The sequence below is a fragment of the Marmota marmota genome, unplaced genomic scaffold, assembly GCF_001458135.2.
Source record: "Marmota marmota marmota unplaced genomic scaffold, marMar, whole genome shotgun sequence".
NCBI lineage: Eukaryota > Metazoa > Chordata > Mammalia > Rodentia > Sciuridae > Marmota > Marmota marmota.
In genome coordinates this window covers 13,971,780-13,988,877 of record NW_026000051.1, presented here as the reverse complement: position 1 = coordinate 13,988,877, position 17,098 = coordinate 13,971,780, and the positions used below count along the sequence as shown (strand labels likewise).

The window sequence follows — 17,098 nt, the reverse complement described above, 5'->3', positions numbered from 1 at the left end:
CCAGTGGCAGGGTCTGGGGAATGGATCCGAGAGGCAGGACAGGGTGGGGGTGGGGCTTTGAGGAGCAGGCTCGGGAGGGATTGGGGCGAGAATCGCAGGAGATGCAGCTGGGGGAGGGGAGCGAGTGGTTCTGCGAAGATTCGCAGTCGCAGCGTCTCGGTCTCAGGAGGTATGAGGTAATGTGGGGGCCCCGAAGACAGACGGGTGCAGCATCTGGGTGATGGGAGGGAGTCTGAGGCCCCCAGAGGATCTGGGTGCAGAATTTTAGAAACGTGAAGGAACTGGGGAGCCTTGATGAGATTCGAGGGAATGTAGGAGCGCTAGGCGTTTGCGGGGTAGGGGGCAAGGTCTAAGATCAGAGGAAGCAGGTCTAGGGAGATCCTTGCTAAAGAGAAAGGAATTTCCGGATTAGGGTCTGGGAGAGATCGAGGGGTGAGTTCCTGGGGGAATCTGTAAGAAGCAGGATCTATGATGTAGCAAAAGACCTGGCTAAGGTTTGAAAGCAGCACGTGAGGCAGGGTCAATGAAAGAAGGAGGAGTATGGTTTGCGGGCTGCACTGTTCCTGATGGAGTTGAGCGCTCAGATTGAAGGAGGGAGGAAATTTGAGGTGCAGGATTGGGGTGTTGAGCTGAGAAGAAAGGTTGAAGGCTACAGAGATTTGGAAACAGGGATTAAAGAATATGTCAGAGGGATTTAGGGCACATGAGTGAATAATTCATGAGGTTTGCAAGGTTGCAATGTACAGTGCAAAAGGTTGAAATTCTATATTGTGAGTTGGGAACAGGATTTGGAGAGGATTGAATGCTGGGGTGGGGATGTTGTAACTGGGCTATAGAATTAAAGGCCTCTGGGGAGATTTGTGGGTTGGTATCTTAGACTACTAAAGGAATTCTGAAGTCTCTCATGGGAGGTGGAGTTCTGGCTAACCAAGGACTTAAAAGTAACCTGTGAAACTATATATGAGTGTATATGTATGAAGTTTTGCATAGTCATGGGTTCAGAAATAAAGTCATAAGTCTTCAGAGAACCTGAATGTGATATTCCCTGAAGGCGGGTGTGGACAGAATCTTCCTCTATTGAGACCTCTTATCCTGAGACACTGAGACTCCATCTGACTACTCCATTGCTGAAAGTGTTAAGACTTTGGGGAAGAAGAGTAGTCAAGGGTGAGGGGTGAAGCAGGGAAACTATCCTTTCCTTTCTCTGTACCCCCAAGCAATTATAGTAGATGTATGAGATCTCTAGGGAATTGAGTGGACTATTATCTCAATCTGTTAATCCCAAAAGGTCTATTCTAGTTTAAAGAGGCAGTGGCTCTGTGAATGAGGTTTTTTGGGCTGGAAGAGAAACAAAGGAAAAATCATGTATTGAAGAGCATTTAGCCCTATGCCATGTTATAAAGCAGTGATTTTTTTTACCAGGGTGATTTGGTTACTCAGAGGCAATGTATGGAAACATTTTTTAGTTGTCATAGTGGGATGGGGATACTATTGGCCTCTAGTGGTAGACACAAGAGATACTGTTAAATGGCCCCCACAAAGTAAGCATTATATGGTCCAAAATATAGTCCTAAAATTGAGGAACCTTGTTCTGAAGTCAAATATTCTGGGTTCAAATGTTGGCCCTATTTCTTCCTGACTTTGTGGTTTTGAATGACTTAAAGAGTAAAGGCACTCAGAGGTTTTCAGTAAAATGGGGTGAATGACAGGATTTATGCCATAAGATTTTTGTGAGGATTTAGTGAAGTAAATTAGGGTGCCCAGTGTCTGATACATGGTACTCCAAATTTATTAATTTTTAGTTCTTATATGTACTTTCTTGCTTAGTTTTCATAACAACTCTTCTAAGTAATCTCTGCTGTACACAGTTTTACATATGAGGAAACTAAGGTTTAAGAAGTGACTTGTCCAGTGTCCATAGGTAGGAATAGCAGAGTTAAGCCATTCCTGTAACTTCGTATATTCCCTCTTTCCTTAGTCTTATTTTCTAAGCCCATTCTCCTTTATTGAAAAGGAGGATTGCTCAGTTAGTAAACTCTAAAGGTGGGTAAATCTCTCCAGATTAAGTAGGGAGGAACCCTCTACTTTGTTCTTGGTTTGCTGTTAGACCTGGACCTTGAATAGATAAAGGGAGGTGCTTGAGGATAGCAAAGAAAAAGACTTGCAAGGGACTACACAATAAGGTTTGGAGGCCCTTGGCTTGAAAAAACACCTCATTGCAGGGCCTCAGGTGAAAAGGAGGGTGACTACTGTTCTCAATGATCTCTTTTCGGCTCCTTTCCTCTGGGAGAGAATAGTAGTAGCATTGGCTCTATCAGCTCCAAGACTAGCTACAGCATTGCCAAAGCCAGTTTAGAACAAAGCTGGACTGGATCCGAGAGCCAAGACTTTGCTGGAATACCCACGCCCACCCCCAGCGAAAATATGTAAAATTGAGTAAGCCTTGGAATCAGAAGCTAGAAGTACAACTGCTTTGCTGCTTATTTTCTGTGTGACCTTGGTCAAGCACTTGTCTTGTCAGCCTCAATCTATTAAAAATACAAATAAAGTGCTTAGTGTGTGCATTATCTCAGTAAATCTGGCCAGCAATCTTGCTGATAATCTGTTATTCCTTATTTTGGTAAATTAGAAAACTAATAGGTTTAAATGACTTACTAGGCTACACACAAGTGGCTAAGCAGAGATGCAAGCCCAGATCCATCTCCTAAATTAGATTATACTAGTTTTATTAAAAGAGCCCTGTGCCTATGTCTGGAGAATAGTTAGAAGCAAACATTTATAAGCTGTTTGTTGTTGTTGTTCTGGTACTGGGGATTAAACCCAGGAGTGTACTATGCCACATCCCCAGCCCTTTTTATTGTTTGAGACAAGTTCTCATTAAATTGCCAAACTGGCCTTGAACTTTTGATTCTCCTGCCTCAGCCTCCTTAGTTGCTGAGTACAAGGCTCTTGAAGTGAACCATTTTCCATATACTGATGTGATCCTGCCTCTGTTTTTTCTGTGGTCGAACAATCAGATTTAAGTCATTCCTAAATGCATTTGCCAACCTTTCAGCCAGATTCTGCCTGGAGGTAATGGTAGTCTAGTCAGCTGGGGAAGTGTAACACATCATTTGAGTCAATGTGGTTTTATGGCTGGGAGTTTACACATGAGTATTTGGGTCCCTGATCTCCTACTTAACTGGCTTTGAGATCTTGGACAGGTTACTTTTCTTGGAGCACTGTTTTCCTTACTTATAAAGAGGAATAAATTACAGTCTTTACATAGTTTTGAAAATAAGAGTTATATAGGAAAGTTACCTGAAATTCAATAAATAATTGTTTCACGAAAGATTGCAATTATAAAACAAAGTTAAAGCTGGAATGTTGTTTTCCCAGGTTTGAATGACCCTAATGTGGTCTTTGTCAGTATCATCCAAATTCCTATCACCAGTTGTACTTTTCCCAGTGTCTGCTTCTTAATCCTTTAATCAAGGTGAGTGGGGGTGACCTCATGATTAAATGAGCATGTATCATATGAAAAGAAAGGAACTAAAAGAAAGAGTTGGATGGGTTCAGTTGAATTGGACCTTCCTCAGAAAAGGTTGTTGACTTTTCCCTTGTTTGTATTCTTTGAGTCAGATTGGCAGCATAGGTATTACCAAAATATTTGTAGAAGATGCAAGAGACCTTTTTTTTTTTTTTCCTTGCTCCTGAGGATTGAACCCAGACCTATTACCCCAAGCAAGGGATACTTTTTAACTCTGACAGTTTTTGAGAAAGTCAGAAACAAAGGTCAGACTGTCTTTTTTTCCAGCAAACCCTATTGTTGATTTAACCTATCCTTGACTTGTTTAGCGAAAGCTTCTTTTTTCACAAACATATAAAGCCCCTACTTTTCAGTTTATTTTAGTTGTTTCCAGGTTCCCTGAATGCCCTGAGTAATCTAAATTTAATCGGAATTTTCTTCCACACAGATAATTAGGTGAATATCAGGTGGTAACTGTAGTCTTGCTAGTATGTGACCATTGTGGCATGGAGATAATTATGGAATTGAATAGCATTGTGTTAAAGTGTATGAGGAATAAATATAATTTAGAAAGCTGACATAAAAGGAAATGTCATAAACTACAAAAAAAAGGAGTGTGTTAATAGTACAACATAGAATAGACTTTATGTCTTGTGAAAGGAAATATAGTATTTAGACATTGTCTAGTTTTTGGGTGAAAACTCTGTTTCTTTTTTTCTAAAAAAAAAAGAGTATTTCTAAGCTTGCATAGGTCTGCACTCAATTTAGGTGCTCAGAAAAATGTGTTGAATGAATTGCCTAGGGATCTCCAGTTTTGCATGGTCTAAGCCTACAAGAGGCTGATAATGTATATAGGATACGGAGACCTCTAGACAACTACCACATGATAGACAACTCAAGCATTGGATGAACACTTGATACCTTGGGTCATCTGACTTTTGATTGTATAATCAAGAAAAACAATCTCCAAGAAGGCTCAGAATTTTATTATTTAAATCATGTGTGTGATGCCTTAGGTACAGTCTGCCTATTGAAAAAGGCCTATTCATTTCTTCTTGTAGGCTGGGTGGTAGTGGCAGGCAGTTGCTGCTGCTTCTGTTGTCACTGCTACTAATAACAATAAAAGCTATTTTTTGCACAGCTGGCTTAGTACTGTACTAAGTGCTTTCCATACATAAATCTCATTTAATTTTTATGATAACCTTGTGAAGGAGGTACTATATTCTAAAGCCCCTTTTCATGGATAAAAAAACTAAAAAAAAAAAAAGGAGAAGTTAAATAACTTACCCTAGTCTCCACAATAAGTATTAGAGCTGGGATTCAAAGCCAGAATGCCTGATTTTTTAGCCCACTTCCTTAATCTGTAATAATGCTTATTTTTAGCTCCTTCCTTTTAGTGCTAGTTCTGCCCTAAGATGTACTAATTATTAATTTCCTTCTCCTCATCTCAGTTTCCTCATTTATGTTACTCTTTGAGATTACTACTAATTCTAGTATTTCATGTTTGGTCTATGCTAGGAGGAATGGAAGCAGTTTGTTTTTTGGTCACAAGAAGATGTGAATTCATTTACTCATTAGTTCCTAGCCTGGATATCCAGCATTCTCAGTCAAATCCCTCCAAAGCTGACCAGTCCTTTTATTAATCTTTGTGTCTTACATTCCACAATTCTTCATCCTTTCAAAATTCTTTGTTAATACTAGTACTGGTTATTGTTAATGCTGTTTTGATTGTTATTAAATATATGGTAAATAGCATTCTTTTATTGCATATCAGGTTAAGTACTTCATATGCAGTATTCCTAGTCATCACAGGAATCTTTTTATGAACTACGAAAACAAGTCAAGAGGATAAATAACTTGCCACTGTCCCACAACTTGTAAATGACAGTGCTGTTATCCAGTTCTGTCTGACCTCCGGGGTTTGTGGTTTGTTTTGTTTCTTTTTTTGTTTTGTTCTGTTTACTTTTTGCTTTTTCTATTTACTTCATGGACTGGGGAAAACCTAGTGGTGCCACATGATATTAGACTAGGCTGGGATATAAGTACAGAATTTTCCTAAGTCTTAAGAGCAGACATAGCTTAAGGGAAGTCTTCTCAGGAGCCAAAGAGATATGCTAGTAAAAGTGTGAGATGTGCAACATAAATAATTACATCAAGAGGGTAAGGGGTGGGGATAAGCTGAGGTTAGATCAAGCGACACGTTAAGACTTTGTAAGGTTGTACAAAGTGCCTGCTAGGAAATGTGTTCAATGGATTATGAAGGCAGACAAGATCATAAAGAACATGGTAGGGTTTCATTCTGGTTGGTCACATGTTTTAGCTGGCAGAAAATGGGCAGCATAAAGACTTGAGATGATAATTCCTTTTATAGTCTTTTCAGGGAAACTGATGTCAAATTGAGCTTCCATATAGTCCTTCTCAATTTTAATAGTAATGACCAGATGTGTCCATCTGGAGGAATGAGACTATATCTGCCTGTTTCTAAGTTACATTTCAGGCTGAGAACTTTCTGAATGTTGTATTCCCAGGTCATTGAAGTAGGAACAGCTGTCCAGGCTTTTTCCAGATCTGAGGCTCTCCATACCTGATGCTCCAGTGATGGTAACTTGTGTTTCCCTGGAAAAGCATGGCAGCTGCAGGGCAGGGATTTCTGACATCCTTAGAGATAGTAGATAGTTTAGATAATTTGGGGTATGGATGTGGGCATAGTAAATTCCGTTTTTAAAGGTGATGGCTTAGATAGGGAAGCAGAAAGCTTTTTAATTGAAGGAGGTGGTATGATATTCCAGAAAGCTAGAGGAAGAATTTGCTGGTACTTTTACAAGCTGGCAGACTTTTTTAATTAGCTGATCTGCAGTGCCAGCTCTGGGAAGAACAGATGTCCCTGCACATTGTAAGGTAACATGGTCTGGATCCAAACCAAATGTTGCCCCCAGTCTGTTGTCCCAGATGACAGAAGAGAGAAGGAAGCTATCAGTTTAGCATTGAGATAGTTTGTGTGGATCCTGACTTGAGGTTTCTATCTGTATTTGTAGATTATTGTCCCCAGACCCATAGCATTTAAGAATTCGACCTCCACAAATTCAGATATCCACATGTGGCCCCTTGGGCTCATGATGCAGTAATTTGTCATTTTGTTGAGCTATGGATTTGTGTCATAATAGGTTGTAAGGCTGATGAATGGGAGTGGGACACTCAGCTAATCAATCTAACTTACTCTATAGCAGCTGAATCTCATACCTATATTATTGTTCCTTCTTTATTAAGAAGAAAATTATGTGTTATAAGGCAACATTTCCCAGCTCAGTCTAGAGGACAGTTGTTAGTAAATGTTACATGATTATTAAAAAAACAAACAAAGGGGCTGGGGTTGTGGCTCAGTGGTAGAGCGCTTATCTCGCATGTGTGAGGGACTGGGTTTGATCCTCAGCACCACATAAAAATAAGTAAATAAATAGATATTTTGTCCATCTACAACTAAAAAAAAAATATTTAAAAAAAAAACGAAAAAAGCTTGGAAGTAATGCTGTGTTAAACACAAAAGTAAAGATATCTACTCTGTAAGGTCCCATCATGTTTAAGCTGTATGATCTTGAGCTAGTTTTTCTGAACTTTAGCTTTCTTCTCTGTAAAATAGGATAATAAAAATACTGTGATTATGAGGATTAAATGAGATTAAGCATATGAAACTCCTGACATCGTATCTAACACATAGTAGGAACTAGATGAAATCTCTTATAGTACTAGGAATATCAAGAAAGTAGCACTGACCTTAGATAAATTGCATATCTCCTGCTCTGTCAGATTGCATTTCAAAGCTAAGTTAAATATGATGGAAATTTGTTGTAATCTCTTGGTCTACATTGACTTCCCTTCTATGTGCCTGGAGAATGTTGATGAGGTGGGCAAAGATTTTTATGAGCTGGCTTCACTATCCTTAAAATTAAACTAACTTGGCGGCGGCTGCCCCGGCAGTTCTGTAGGAGCTGCAGTTTCCTCCTCCTCCTCCTCCTCCTCCTCCTCCTCCTCCCTTGACAATTGACCATCTGCATGTCACAAGACTGCACAGGTGCAGCTGTAGGATTTGCATTTAAGAAAGGCTGTATTTATCCACGTGCCTTACCTTGCTAGATATATTCATTCTAATTTTGGGTATAAGCTGGCAGTGATATAAGGCTGCAGAGCACTGAGATTTCTTGAAGTCTGCTTCATGAGCATATATAGTATCAAGGAAGATGGGAGTGTTCATAATATGTACTGAGTAAAGCAGTGGGTATTCCAAACTAGAAATTATCTGTCTTGATAAGGAGCTACTATTTTTAAAAATCATCTGGGCTTGACTATTTAGCCATCTTAGCTCATTGCTCTCCTCCCAGACCCCCTGCCCTGCCTCTTCTACCATAACCCACTGATTTTCAGATTTTACTGATTACACTTCTGAATAGTGCTCAGATATATATTCTCTCCATTTCTACCTGCTCCTTAGTTCAGACTCCCTAATACCTCACCCAGGCTATTTAGCTATAGTTTCCAAACTAGTTTCTCTGATTTTTTATTTCTCACTTCATTCCAGCTTTTGTTGCTTCAACCTGCCCTTCAAAAGAAATTTCAAAAAGCACATATGGATTCTAAAGACCTTTTATAATTATTTTCCAAACTCTTTACTCTGTTTCTCCCATATGCTCCCATAATTTTAACCTAAGGTTGAGAAAAAAGAAAACTTTAAGATTTTTCTGATGCAAAGCCACACCTTACTGTTCAATGTCCTACATATATTATTTTTTATTCCTTACCTTAACCTTGCAGTATTATTTCTGTTTTACAGGTAAGGAAAATAAAGCATGGAGAGACTAGTGTTCTGTTTTCTTTCCAATACACAAAACTTCTTGTATCCTCCCCCACTTTATAACTTTAATAAAGGCTGTTGTGCCCCTTTCCATCTTCACATTTCTCTGCATTCTTCTGTGCCCATATCAAGTTCCATTTCCACTCAGAAAATTCTGTTTCCCTTCATTTTAGAATGAATCCATCTTAACCACTGTCAAACTTAGTTATACATACCGTGAAAACCCCAGTGTTGAGTATAGTACATGATACCTAGTCTAAGATGGGTATGTAGGTGAGTAGTTGGAGAAGAGATGAATGGAAGACATGTATTTTCTGGTCTGATGTTTTGAAGATCACCTAAAACTAATGATGAGAGTGTTCTATTTCCCTGGATGATTCCTAGGTCCCCAAACATGACACAATACACTCTATGACACAATAAGACTTCCACAGTTTTTTGCTCAAGCCAGTGTTCTTTGCCTAAAATATCTTGGTCTCTCATTGACTCATTGCTTTCATGACATTTCTTAGGAATGGTACTGCTGGGCAGCCTTCCCCAATTCCTTTAGATAAATCTATCACTCCATGCACATAGACTATTTCATGGACCCTCCTGTCATATATTCCTTTTTCTGAACATATTTTTCTGTGCTTTTCTCCTAGTATAAATTGTAAGTTGTAAACTTCACTATTTATAAAGTTAATCACTAGCATTTATTACTAGTGTACTACATGCCAGTTTCTGTGCCAAGGGCATCTTGTTCATTATGTTATTTAACCCTTACAATAACTGCAAGGGAAACAGCATTGTGACATATTTTGCAGGCGAGTGTTAATGAAACTGCTTGGGGAGTTAGGTTACTTGTTGGATTCCTGCCTACTGTGTGAAGCTTTGGCTGCTTTGTTTCCCTATGTGTAGTCAACACCTGACACATGATAGACCTCAATAAAATATTTGTTAAATAAGTGAATGACTGACTGACTGTCGCTGTTCTCAATGTTTCTTAACTGGATTAGTTTATATAAGCAATGGAAAATGAATAATGGTTTCTTTTTCTGTGTAGCAGGAGTCCGGCTCTCTGTGGCATGAATGCTAAGCTGTTCAGTTCTGGGCTGTGCTAGTAGGATCCTTCAAAGAAGAGCAATGGCTTCAGCAGCAGCTTCTCACCTGAACCTGGATGCCCTCCGTGAAGTGCTAGAATGCCCCATCTGTATGGAGTCCTTCACAGAAGAGCAGCTACGGCCCAAGCTCTTGCACTGTGGCCATACCATCTGCCGCCAGTGCTTGGAAAAGCTACTAGCTAGTAGCATCAATGGGGTTCGCTGTCCCTTTTGCAGCAAGATTACCCGCATAACCAGCCTGACTCAGCTCACAGACAACCTGACAGTGCTGAAGATCATTGACACAGCTGGGCTCAGCGAGGCTGTGGGGCTGCTCATGTGCCGGTCCTGTGGGCGGCGGCTGCCCCGGCAGTTCTGTAGGAGCTGCAGTTTGGTGTTGTGTGAGCCCTGCCGGGAGGCAGACCACCAGCCTCCCAGCCACTGTACACTCCCTGTCAAAGAGGCAGCTGAGGAACGGCGGCGGGACTTTGGAGAAAAGTTGACACGTCTGCGGGAGCTTATGGGGGAGCTGCAGCGGCGGAAGGTAGCTTTGGAAGGTGTCTCCAAGGACCTTCAGGCAAGGTATAAAGCAGTCCTCCAGGAGTATGGGCATGAGGAACGCAGGGTCCAGGAGGAGTTGGCTCGCTCTCGGAAGTTCTTCACAGGCTCTTTGGCTGAAGTTGAGAAGTGTAATAGTCAAGTGGTAGAGGAGCAGAGTTACCTGCTTAACATTGCAGAGGTGCAGGCTGTGTCTCGCTGTGACTATTTTCTGGCCAAGATCAAGCAGGCTGACGTAGCCCTACTAGAGGAGACAGCTGATGAGGAGGAGCCAGAGCTCACTGCCAGCTTGCCCCGGGAGCTCACCCTGCAAGATGTGGAGCTCCTTAAGGTAGGTCATGTTGGCCCCCTCCAAATTGGGCAAGCTGTTAAGAAGCCCCGGACAGTTAACATGGAAGATTCCTGGGCCATGGAGGCTGCAGCCTCTGCTGCCTCTCCCTCTGTTACATTTAGAGAGATGGACATGAGCCCCGAGGAAGTGGTTGCCAGCCCCAGAGCCTCGCCTGCTAAACAGCGGAGTTCTGAGGCGGCCGCCAGTATCCAGCAGTGCCTCTTTCTCAAGAAGATGGGAGCCAAAGGCAGCACTCCAGGCATGTTCAATCTTCCAGTCAGTCTCTACGTGACCAGTCAAGGTGAGGTGCTGGTTGCTGACCGTGGCAACTGCCGTATACAAGTCTTTACTCGCAAAGGTTTTTTGAAAGAGATACGCCGCAGCCCCAGTGGCATTGATAGCTTCGTGCTAAGCTTCCTTGGGGCTGATTTGCCCAATCTTACTCCTCTCTCTGTGGCCATGAACTGCCATGGTCTCATTGGGGTGACTGACAGCTATGACAACTCCCTCAAGGTATATACCTTGGATGGCCACTGCGTGGCCTGTCACAGGAGCCAGCTGAGTAAACCATGGGGCATCACAGCCTTGCCATCTGGCCAGTTCGTGGTAACTGATGTGGAAGGTGGAAAACTCTGGTGTTTTACTGTTGACCGAGGAGCAGGAGTGGTCAAATACAGCTGTCTCTGCAGTGCTGTGCGACCCAAGTTTGTCACCTGTGATGCTGAAGGCACCGTCTACTTCACCCAGGGCTTGGGCCTCAATCTGGAAAATAGGCAGAATGAGCACCACTTAGAGGGTGGTTTCTCCATCGGTTCAGTGGGTCCTGATGGGCAGCTGGGTCGCCAGATTAGCCATTTCTTCTCGGAGAATGAGGATTTCCGCTGCATTGCTGGCATGTGTGTGGATGCCCGTGGTGACCTCATCGTGGCTGATAGTAGTCGCAAGGAAATTCTCCATTTTCCTAAGGGTGGGGGCTATAGTGTCCTTATTCGAGAAGGGCTCACCTGTCCAGTGGGCATTGCCCTCACTCCTAAGGGACAGCTATTGGTCTTGGACTGTTGGGATCATTGCATCAAGATCTACAGCTACCATCTAAGAAGATATTCCACCCCTTAGAGGATGAGAAATACCAGTTTCTTCTGCTCCCAGCCAATTTTCCTTCCCTTAGTCCTTCCTTGGTTGTTGGCAGTATTATAGAGTAGACTTGGCCTACATACTGATTCCAGCTGGGTTGTTCTAGCATTTTAGAAGTTCTGTTTTTTAGTGTTTGTTATTCCCCTCTCCACACCATATCCCTACCCCCTACCTAAATTTAGAGCTTTAACAGATGCATTTCCCCAAATAGAACACATGATGGTGTTAGCTGATGTTTGATTAGAAATTAGGCACTTCTAAGGCTTCAGTACAGAGCCACTTTAGGCTTTTGCCCCTGTGTTTGAAATTTGCCCCCCTGCTTAAATCCTTGTTGATTTCTTTGGGTTTTGATGTCCTTCCGTGGTTCATTGTTTCCTTCCTATTATAATGTGCTTCATCTATGATACTTTCTCTTCAACTCTGGTTGCATTCTGGGTGCATGCTCCAATTGGATCTGCTCCACATTTCAGTGACATTTCAGACATCGCATCCCTGTAGCATGATGTTCCAGGTTTGATCACCTTCACCAGTGCGAAAGCACATTCATTAAGTGCCACCAAGGGAGAGAGAACACAGTCTCTTAGGGGAAGCAGTACCTCTTGGCTGAGGAATTTGTGTCATCTTAGGTTGGTCTCCATTGCAGATGTGCCAGAGAATGGACTGACTCTAGTTGGTTGGTGTTGAAGACTTCAGCCTGAAAATTGCTTGCCTTTTAAAGGATTGGAATTACACCACAGCATAGGAAGACAGGAATAAGCAAAGAGAAATGCTAATGTAGTCTGCAAACTTAATAGCCTTTGGGGCTTTTTTTTTTTTTTTTTCCTCTTTCCACTGAACTGTGCTGAGTCGTATGAGAAACTGTACAACACAGGCCAGGGCCAATAAAGCAGGGAGGTGGACACATCCATTTTCATTACTAAAACAAACATCAGAACTGTTGGATAGTTACTCTGTATTTTTCTCCAGTGAGTGTATATTGTTTGGCTTCAGAATTTATTTCCATTCTTCTATCAGGCATTAAATAATTGATAACTTTCTTCATCACTGTTGTTCATGTCTTTTAATTAATTATGGGATTTGGGTACAAGGAAAGGGATAATTTGTGCTATGCTGATTTGACAGTTCTTTGAGATCACAGGAATCTACCCAGGTCAAAATTCAGCCAAAAGCATCATTATGTAAAGAGAATCCAAATCTCACTCCCATGTACATGGGAACCCACTGCCAAGGTGTCAGTCATAAACACCCTATTCAAAACTGAGCCTCCACCTTGTTTCTTTAATTTCAGTTCAAAAACAGAGAAAGTCTTATGCCTTTAAGATGACCAAAGGTGAGAGAATTTGTGATGAGATTCCACAAAAGACAGGGAAAGAGGTAAAGTGTTGAACTAGTTTGTCTTTCACTTTTCACCTGGAAAAAGCCCCATGATGAAATTGCATCCAGTTTTCAAAGATTGTGTAATTATGAGGAAATTGATTCAATTAAAAGTGCATCACAAGCAACTATTAGTTATTAGAGCCGTTTTATCTGTGGTAGCACCCAGCAGCAGGAGCTCTGTCTTTGCCATCAGTGGGGGACTTGCTGAGGCAGTAACACTGGTGAGGCTTTTGCCACATGGTTTGTAGCAGAAAGATGCATATAACATTGTGGGCTGGCCTGAGGTAAACAAGACCAGCAATACTCCAGCTGCCTGTACTTTTGGAAGGAAGTACTGTCACTTGATGGCATTCTTCATCTACTTCAGTTGCCATCTCTCAATCACAATGATTCCTTGGCCCTCAAGTAAAGAGGGTATCTGCTGATTCAAAGTGCAGTCTGAATGTTTTTGTTTCTTCTTTGAAGTGAATATTTTAGGCTGTGTGAAGTACAGTTAATTATCTGCCATGTTGACTAAATTGCAGAGTATGCCTCAGAAACTATTTTCTCAATTAGGTAGTTGTGGGTTTTATTTAATGCAGCAGTACCAAATAAAGTCTTTTGTGTCCCATAAAATAGATCAAAGAGCAGCTGCTCTGGTTGATGCAGGTTTGTGGAAATGGAGAACTGGCTACTTTCTCCTCAACCCTGATCACACCTGTGCTACTATTGCAAAACTCTTGGGAACCTACAGAATACTTTCTGAACACCACTGAACTACAGCAATGCTAATCTTCAGAAGTTCCATCTTATTGGCCATGTGGCCTTGGGCAAGTCACTTAACTTCCTCTTCTAGAAAATGAAAAAATGACCCCTGCTTCCTCCGGGAAAGGTGTGAGATAACAGATGTGCAAATGCATGGTTCAGTTCAACAAATGGTGGTGGTTATTAATTTCTTCAACTGAATTGCTCTAAATAATGCCTTGTGGCATGGGGCGGTCCAGCCACTCCAGTCAGTTATTTCCTTCATGCCTACCTTTTTGCTTTTCAGTTTCTACTTGGTAACAAAAACCTTTTTCCAGTATACCCTCCCCCTACCCACAAGTCTCCAAGTAAATCTGTTCACCTATTTCTTTCTACTAGTTGTTTTATCTTTCTAGTATTGTATGAATCACTGTGTTTCTATTATTTGTCTATATGTCTAATTATTAATAGTATCTAATTAATCTCTTGCTACCAGCACCTATTATGGTGGCTTGTATATAGTGTTCCTCAGTTGTTTAATTCATTCATTTATCCACCTGACTTGTTGGACCGTGTATACTGAGGCTTCCTAGTGCAGCCCCCTTACATTGAATAATGAGGGAGTCTCAGAAAAGCCCTTTTAAAGGAATATAAAATAGTGGCAAACAATTGATTTACGTTGGTTAACCCCCTTCTTTCCTGTGTCATTCTGAATGATTTCACAGAATTTAAAATACTAGAACATTGATTTGTTCAATTTTTATTCAGTGCCTATAGTAGCCCATGCACCCTCATTTCTTATTGTTTTTCTTTCCTAAAATGTTGAAAAATGATGTTAATATATTTACTTTTTCATAAATTATTCTACTATCTTTCTTGTCTAAAGTATTTGAACTCTAGTGTTCTGTCGCTCTGAACTTCTTCAAAAGCCAGGTGCAGAGACTGGGTCTGAATGATTGCAAGGGTCAATTGCGGTGCAGTCTGAGATAGTCTACAGAGGGACACTCTCATTGTTCCAATCAAATAAACTTGGCTTGAGTTTTACATATTTCTGTGGTTAAGGCAAGTAATGCTTAAGTAGTTGTATTTCTTATCTAGTATTAATTAATGGCCTCTTAAAAGTGGAGTGCTACTTGGCTCTATAGGAGGGAAAGAGAAGGCAGAGCCTGATGTGAGACTTAGATCTCTATCCTACATGTGACTAGGATGCTGATTTACTCTCAGGATGTGCAGCCCCTCAAGGGATCTTAGAACAAATTACAGATATGAAACAGCAGATGCTTGGATGAATTTTACAAGCAGGGCAGTATGAGGTAGAAAGCTACTTAGCAAAAATATACATTTTGACTCCAGACCTATGGCTTTATCTTGTCAATATCATTAATATTCATGGGTCCCTGTCTTATGTGTGAAGTCAGTGAGGCAGCTCCTAGACTGGCAATGCATTCTAGTGGGAGGACCACTGAAACTTGGGAGTTAGGCCTCTGTCTGAATCGCAGCTGTGCCTCTCTAACTAGCTAGCTGTGGAAACTTTAGCCATTACCATGTCTCTGAGAAGCGGTTTCCTATCTATAAAATAAGAATATTCAACTAGATTACTAAAATCTCTTCTAGTTCTATGATTTTAATTGTTCACCAATATGAATTGTGGTTAAGTTTTCACCCAACTTTTTGCATATTTGTTATAACATTACTGTGTATACATAAGTAGGAAAAAACCTATACTTCGGAATCAACCCCACCTTGGTCCACTACCTCTCTAAGTGTTGTGACTTTGTATACTTATTAGGAATTGTTACCTTGCTGAGCTAGTTTTCTCATCTGGTAAAGGATATGACAGTTGGCAATTATTTATTTATTTATTTATTTGCCAGTATTGGGACTTGAACCCAGGGTAGCTCTACCACTGAGTTACATTCCCAGCCTGTTTTGTTTGGGAGAAGATGGGGGTGTAAATTTTGTTTTTAATTTTGAAATAGTCTCTCTAAGTTGGAGATGCTGGCCTCAAACTTGGATCCTCCTGCATCAATTTCCCAGGTAGCTGGGATTACAGTTGTGCACCACTCTACCTGCACAGTTTACATTTTAAAAGGTTGAAGATGTGAGAATTGAAAGAATTAGTAGGATAGTATATGTAAAAGTACCTAATTTAGAAAATGTGATTTCAATTTTAGAGGAAAAAGTCTTCCTATACTTCATGACCATCTGATACACATTCTTCAGGTAAATGCTGGGGGGAGATCTCAGACCTATATTGGTGGGTGCCACAGCATGTCCAGCACTGCCTGGCTTAATTAAAAAGCCCATTGGAAGAAGATTTGGATTGCTGGAGGGACAGAGGGAAAGCTCATTCATAGCTATGTATCCTGCTAGGAAAACTACACATGGAACCTAAAGTCTAATTATTTGATAAGCAATTGAGAGGTAAATGGAATCAGAATTTTTAAGAGTATATAAAAATGCATATCTATGTAAATATGTAAAGAGAAAAAAATATTTAAGCTTATAAATGTGCGTGTTTAGCTATTCACATAGATGGATAGCCTGAAAAGATTTTTTCCTCCATGTTATAATATTAATTCAAGTAATTATAAAATAATGACAAAAATAAGTCACACATCTTATTGTTAGGTAGAATTAATAAATCGTGGTGGTAGAAACTTGGATTTTAGAAGCAGGGGGTCCTGAATTAGGCCTACTCCCTTGACTTATTTTACCTCTGTGACCATTAAGTTGTTTAGCCTTTCAACCTCAGTTTCCTCATTGGTAATAGGATTGTCTCACACTTCACTGCACTATTGTCAAGAGATGATACAAAACACTCTGCAGGCTACAAGGCATTTTTGAAATGAGTAAACATTTATCTGAAAGCCACCTCATTTTTGTGACTCAACTGAAATCCTCATTGAAAACATGAAGAATCTGTATAAGTTAAAAGCATGTATTCTCTACAGGTAAAATCAGGATTTTCTGGTGATTTACCCAGTAATCTTGTTTATAACTATAATGGCATTGCATATTCACAGAAAAAAAGTAATATCTGAGATTCTGTTTTTTACTGATTAAACACATGTAAGCCATCTGTTTATTATTAGCAATGCTTATATGAATAAAGGATGGAAAGATGAATCGGCTGTAAATCTTACAAGTCAGATAGCTGTGGTCTGGCTGCAGAGATAAGATATGTAAAGAACTCAAAAAATTAGACAATAAGAGAACAACCCAATCAACAAATGGGCCAAGGACCTGAACAGACACTTCTCAGAGGAGGACATACAGTCATTCAACAAGTACATGAAAAAATGCTCACCATCTCTAGCTGTCAGAGAAATGCAAATCAAAACCACCCTAAGATACCATCTCACTCCAGTAAGATTGGCAGCCATTAGGAAGTCAAACAACAAGTAGTGCTGGCGAGGATGTGGGGAAAAGGGTACACTTGTACATTGCTGGTGGGACTGCAGATTGGTGCAGCCAATTTGGAAAGCAGTATGGAGATTTCTTGGAAAGCTGGGAATGGAGCCACCATTTGACCCAGC

At 40.7% G+C, this 17,098-nt stretch overlaps 2 protein-coding genes across 5 annotated transcripts in view; one reads left to right on the top strand and one right to left on the bottom strand.

The window, feature by feature from the left end:
• Positions 1-17,098, bottom strand: part of Astn2 (astrotactin 2) — a 698,452-nt gene that overhangs the window by 52,358 nt on the left and 628,996 nt on the right. The window lies entirely within an intron of this gene.
• Trim32 (tripartite motif containing 32) lies at positions 70-12,500 on the top strand. Its single transcript, XM_015497692.2, has 2 exons — positions 70-176; positions 9,400-12,500. Exon 2 carries the CDS (start codon positions 9,426-9,428, stop codon positions 11,439-11,441), a length of 2,016 nt encoding a protein of 671 aa, XP_015353178.1. The 5' UTR covers positions 70-176; positions 9,400-9,425; the 3' UTR covers positions 11,442-12,500.

Excerpts from the sequence above, each read along its gene's own strand:
- Trim32 (XM_015497692.2), top strand. The coding sequence starts at position 9,426 with ATGCTAAGCTGTTCAGTTCTGGGCTGTGCTAGTAGGATCCTTCAAAGA.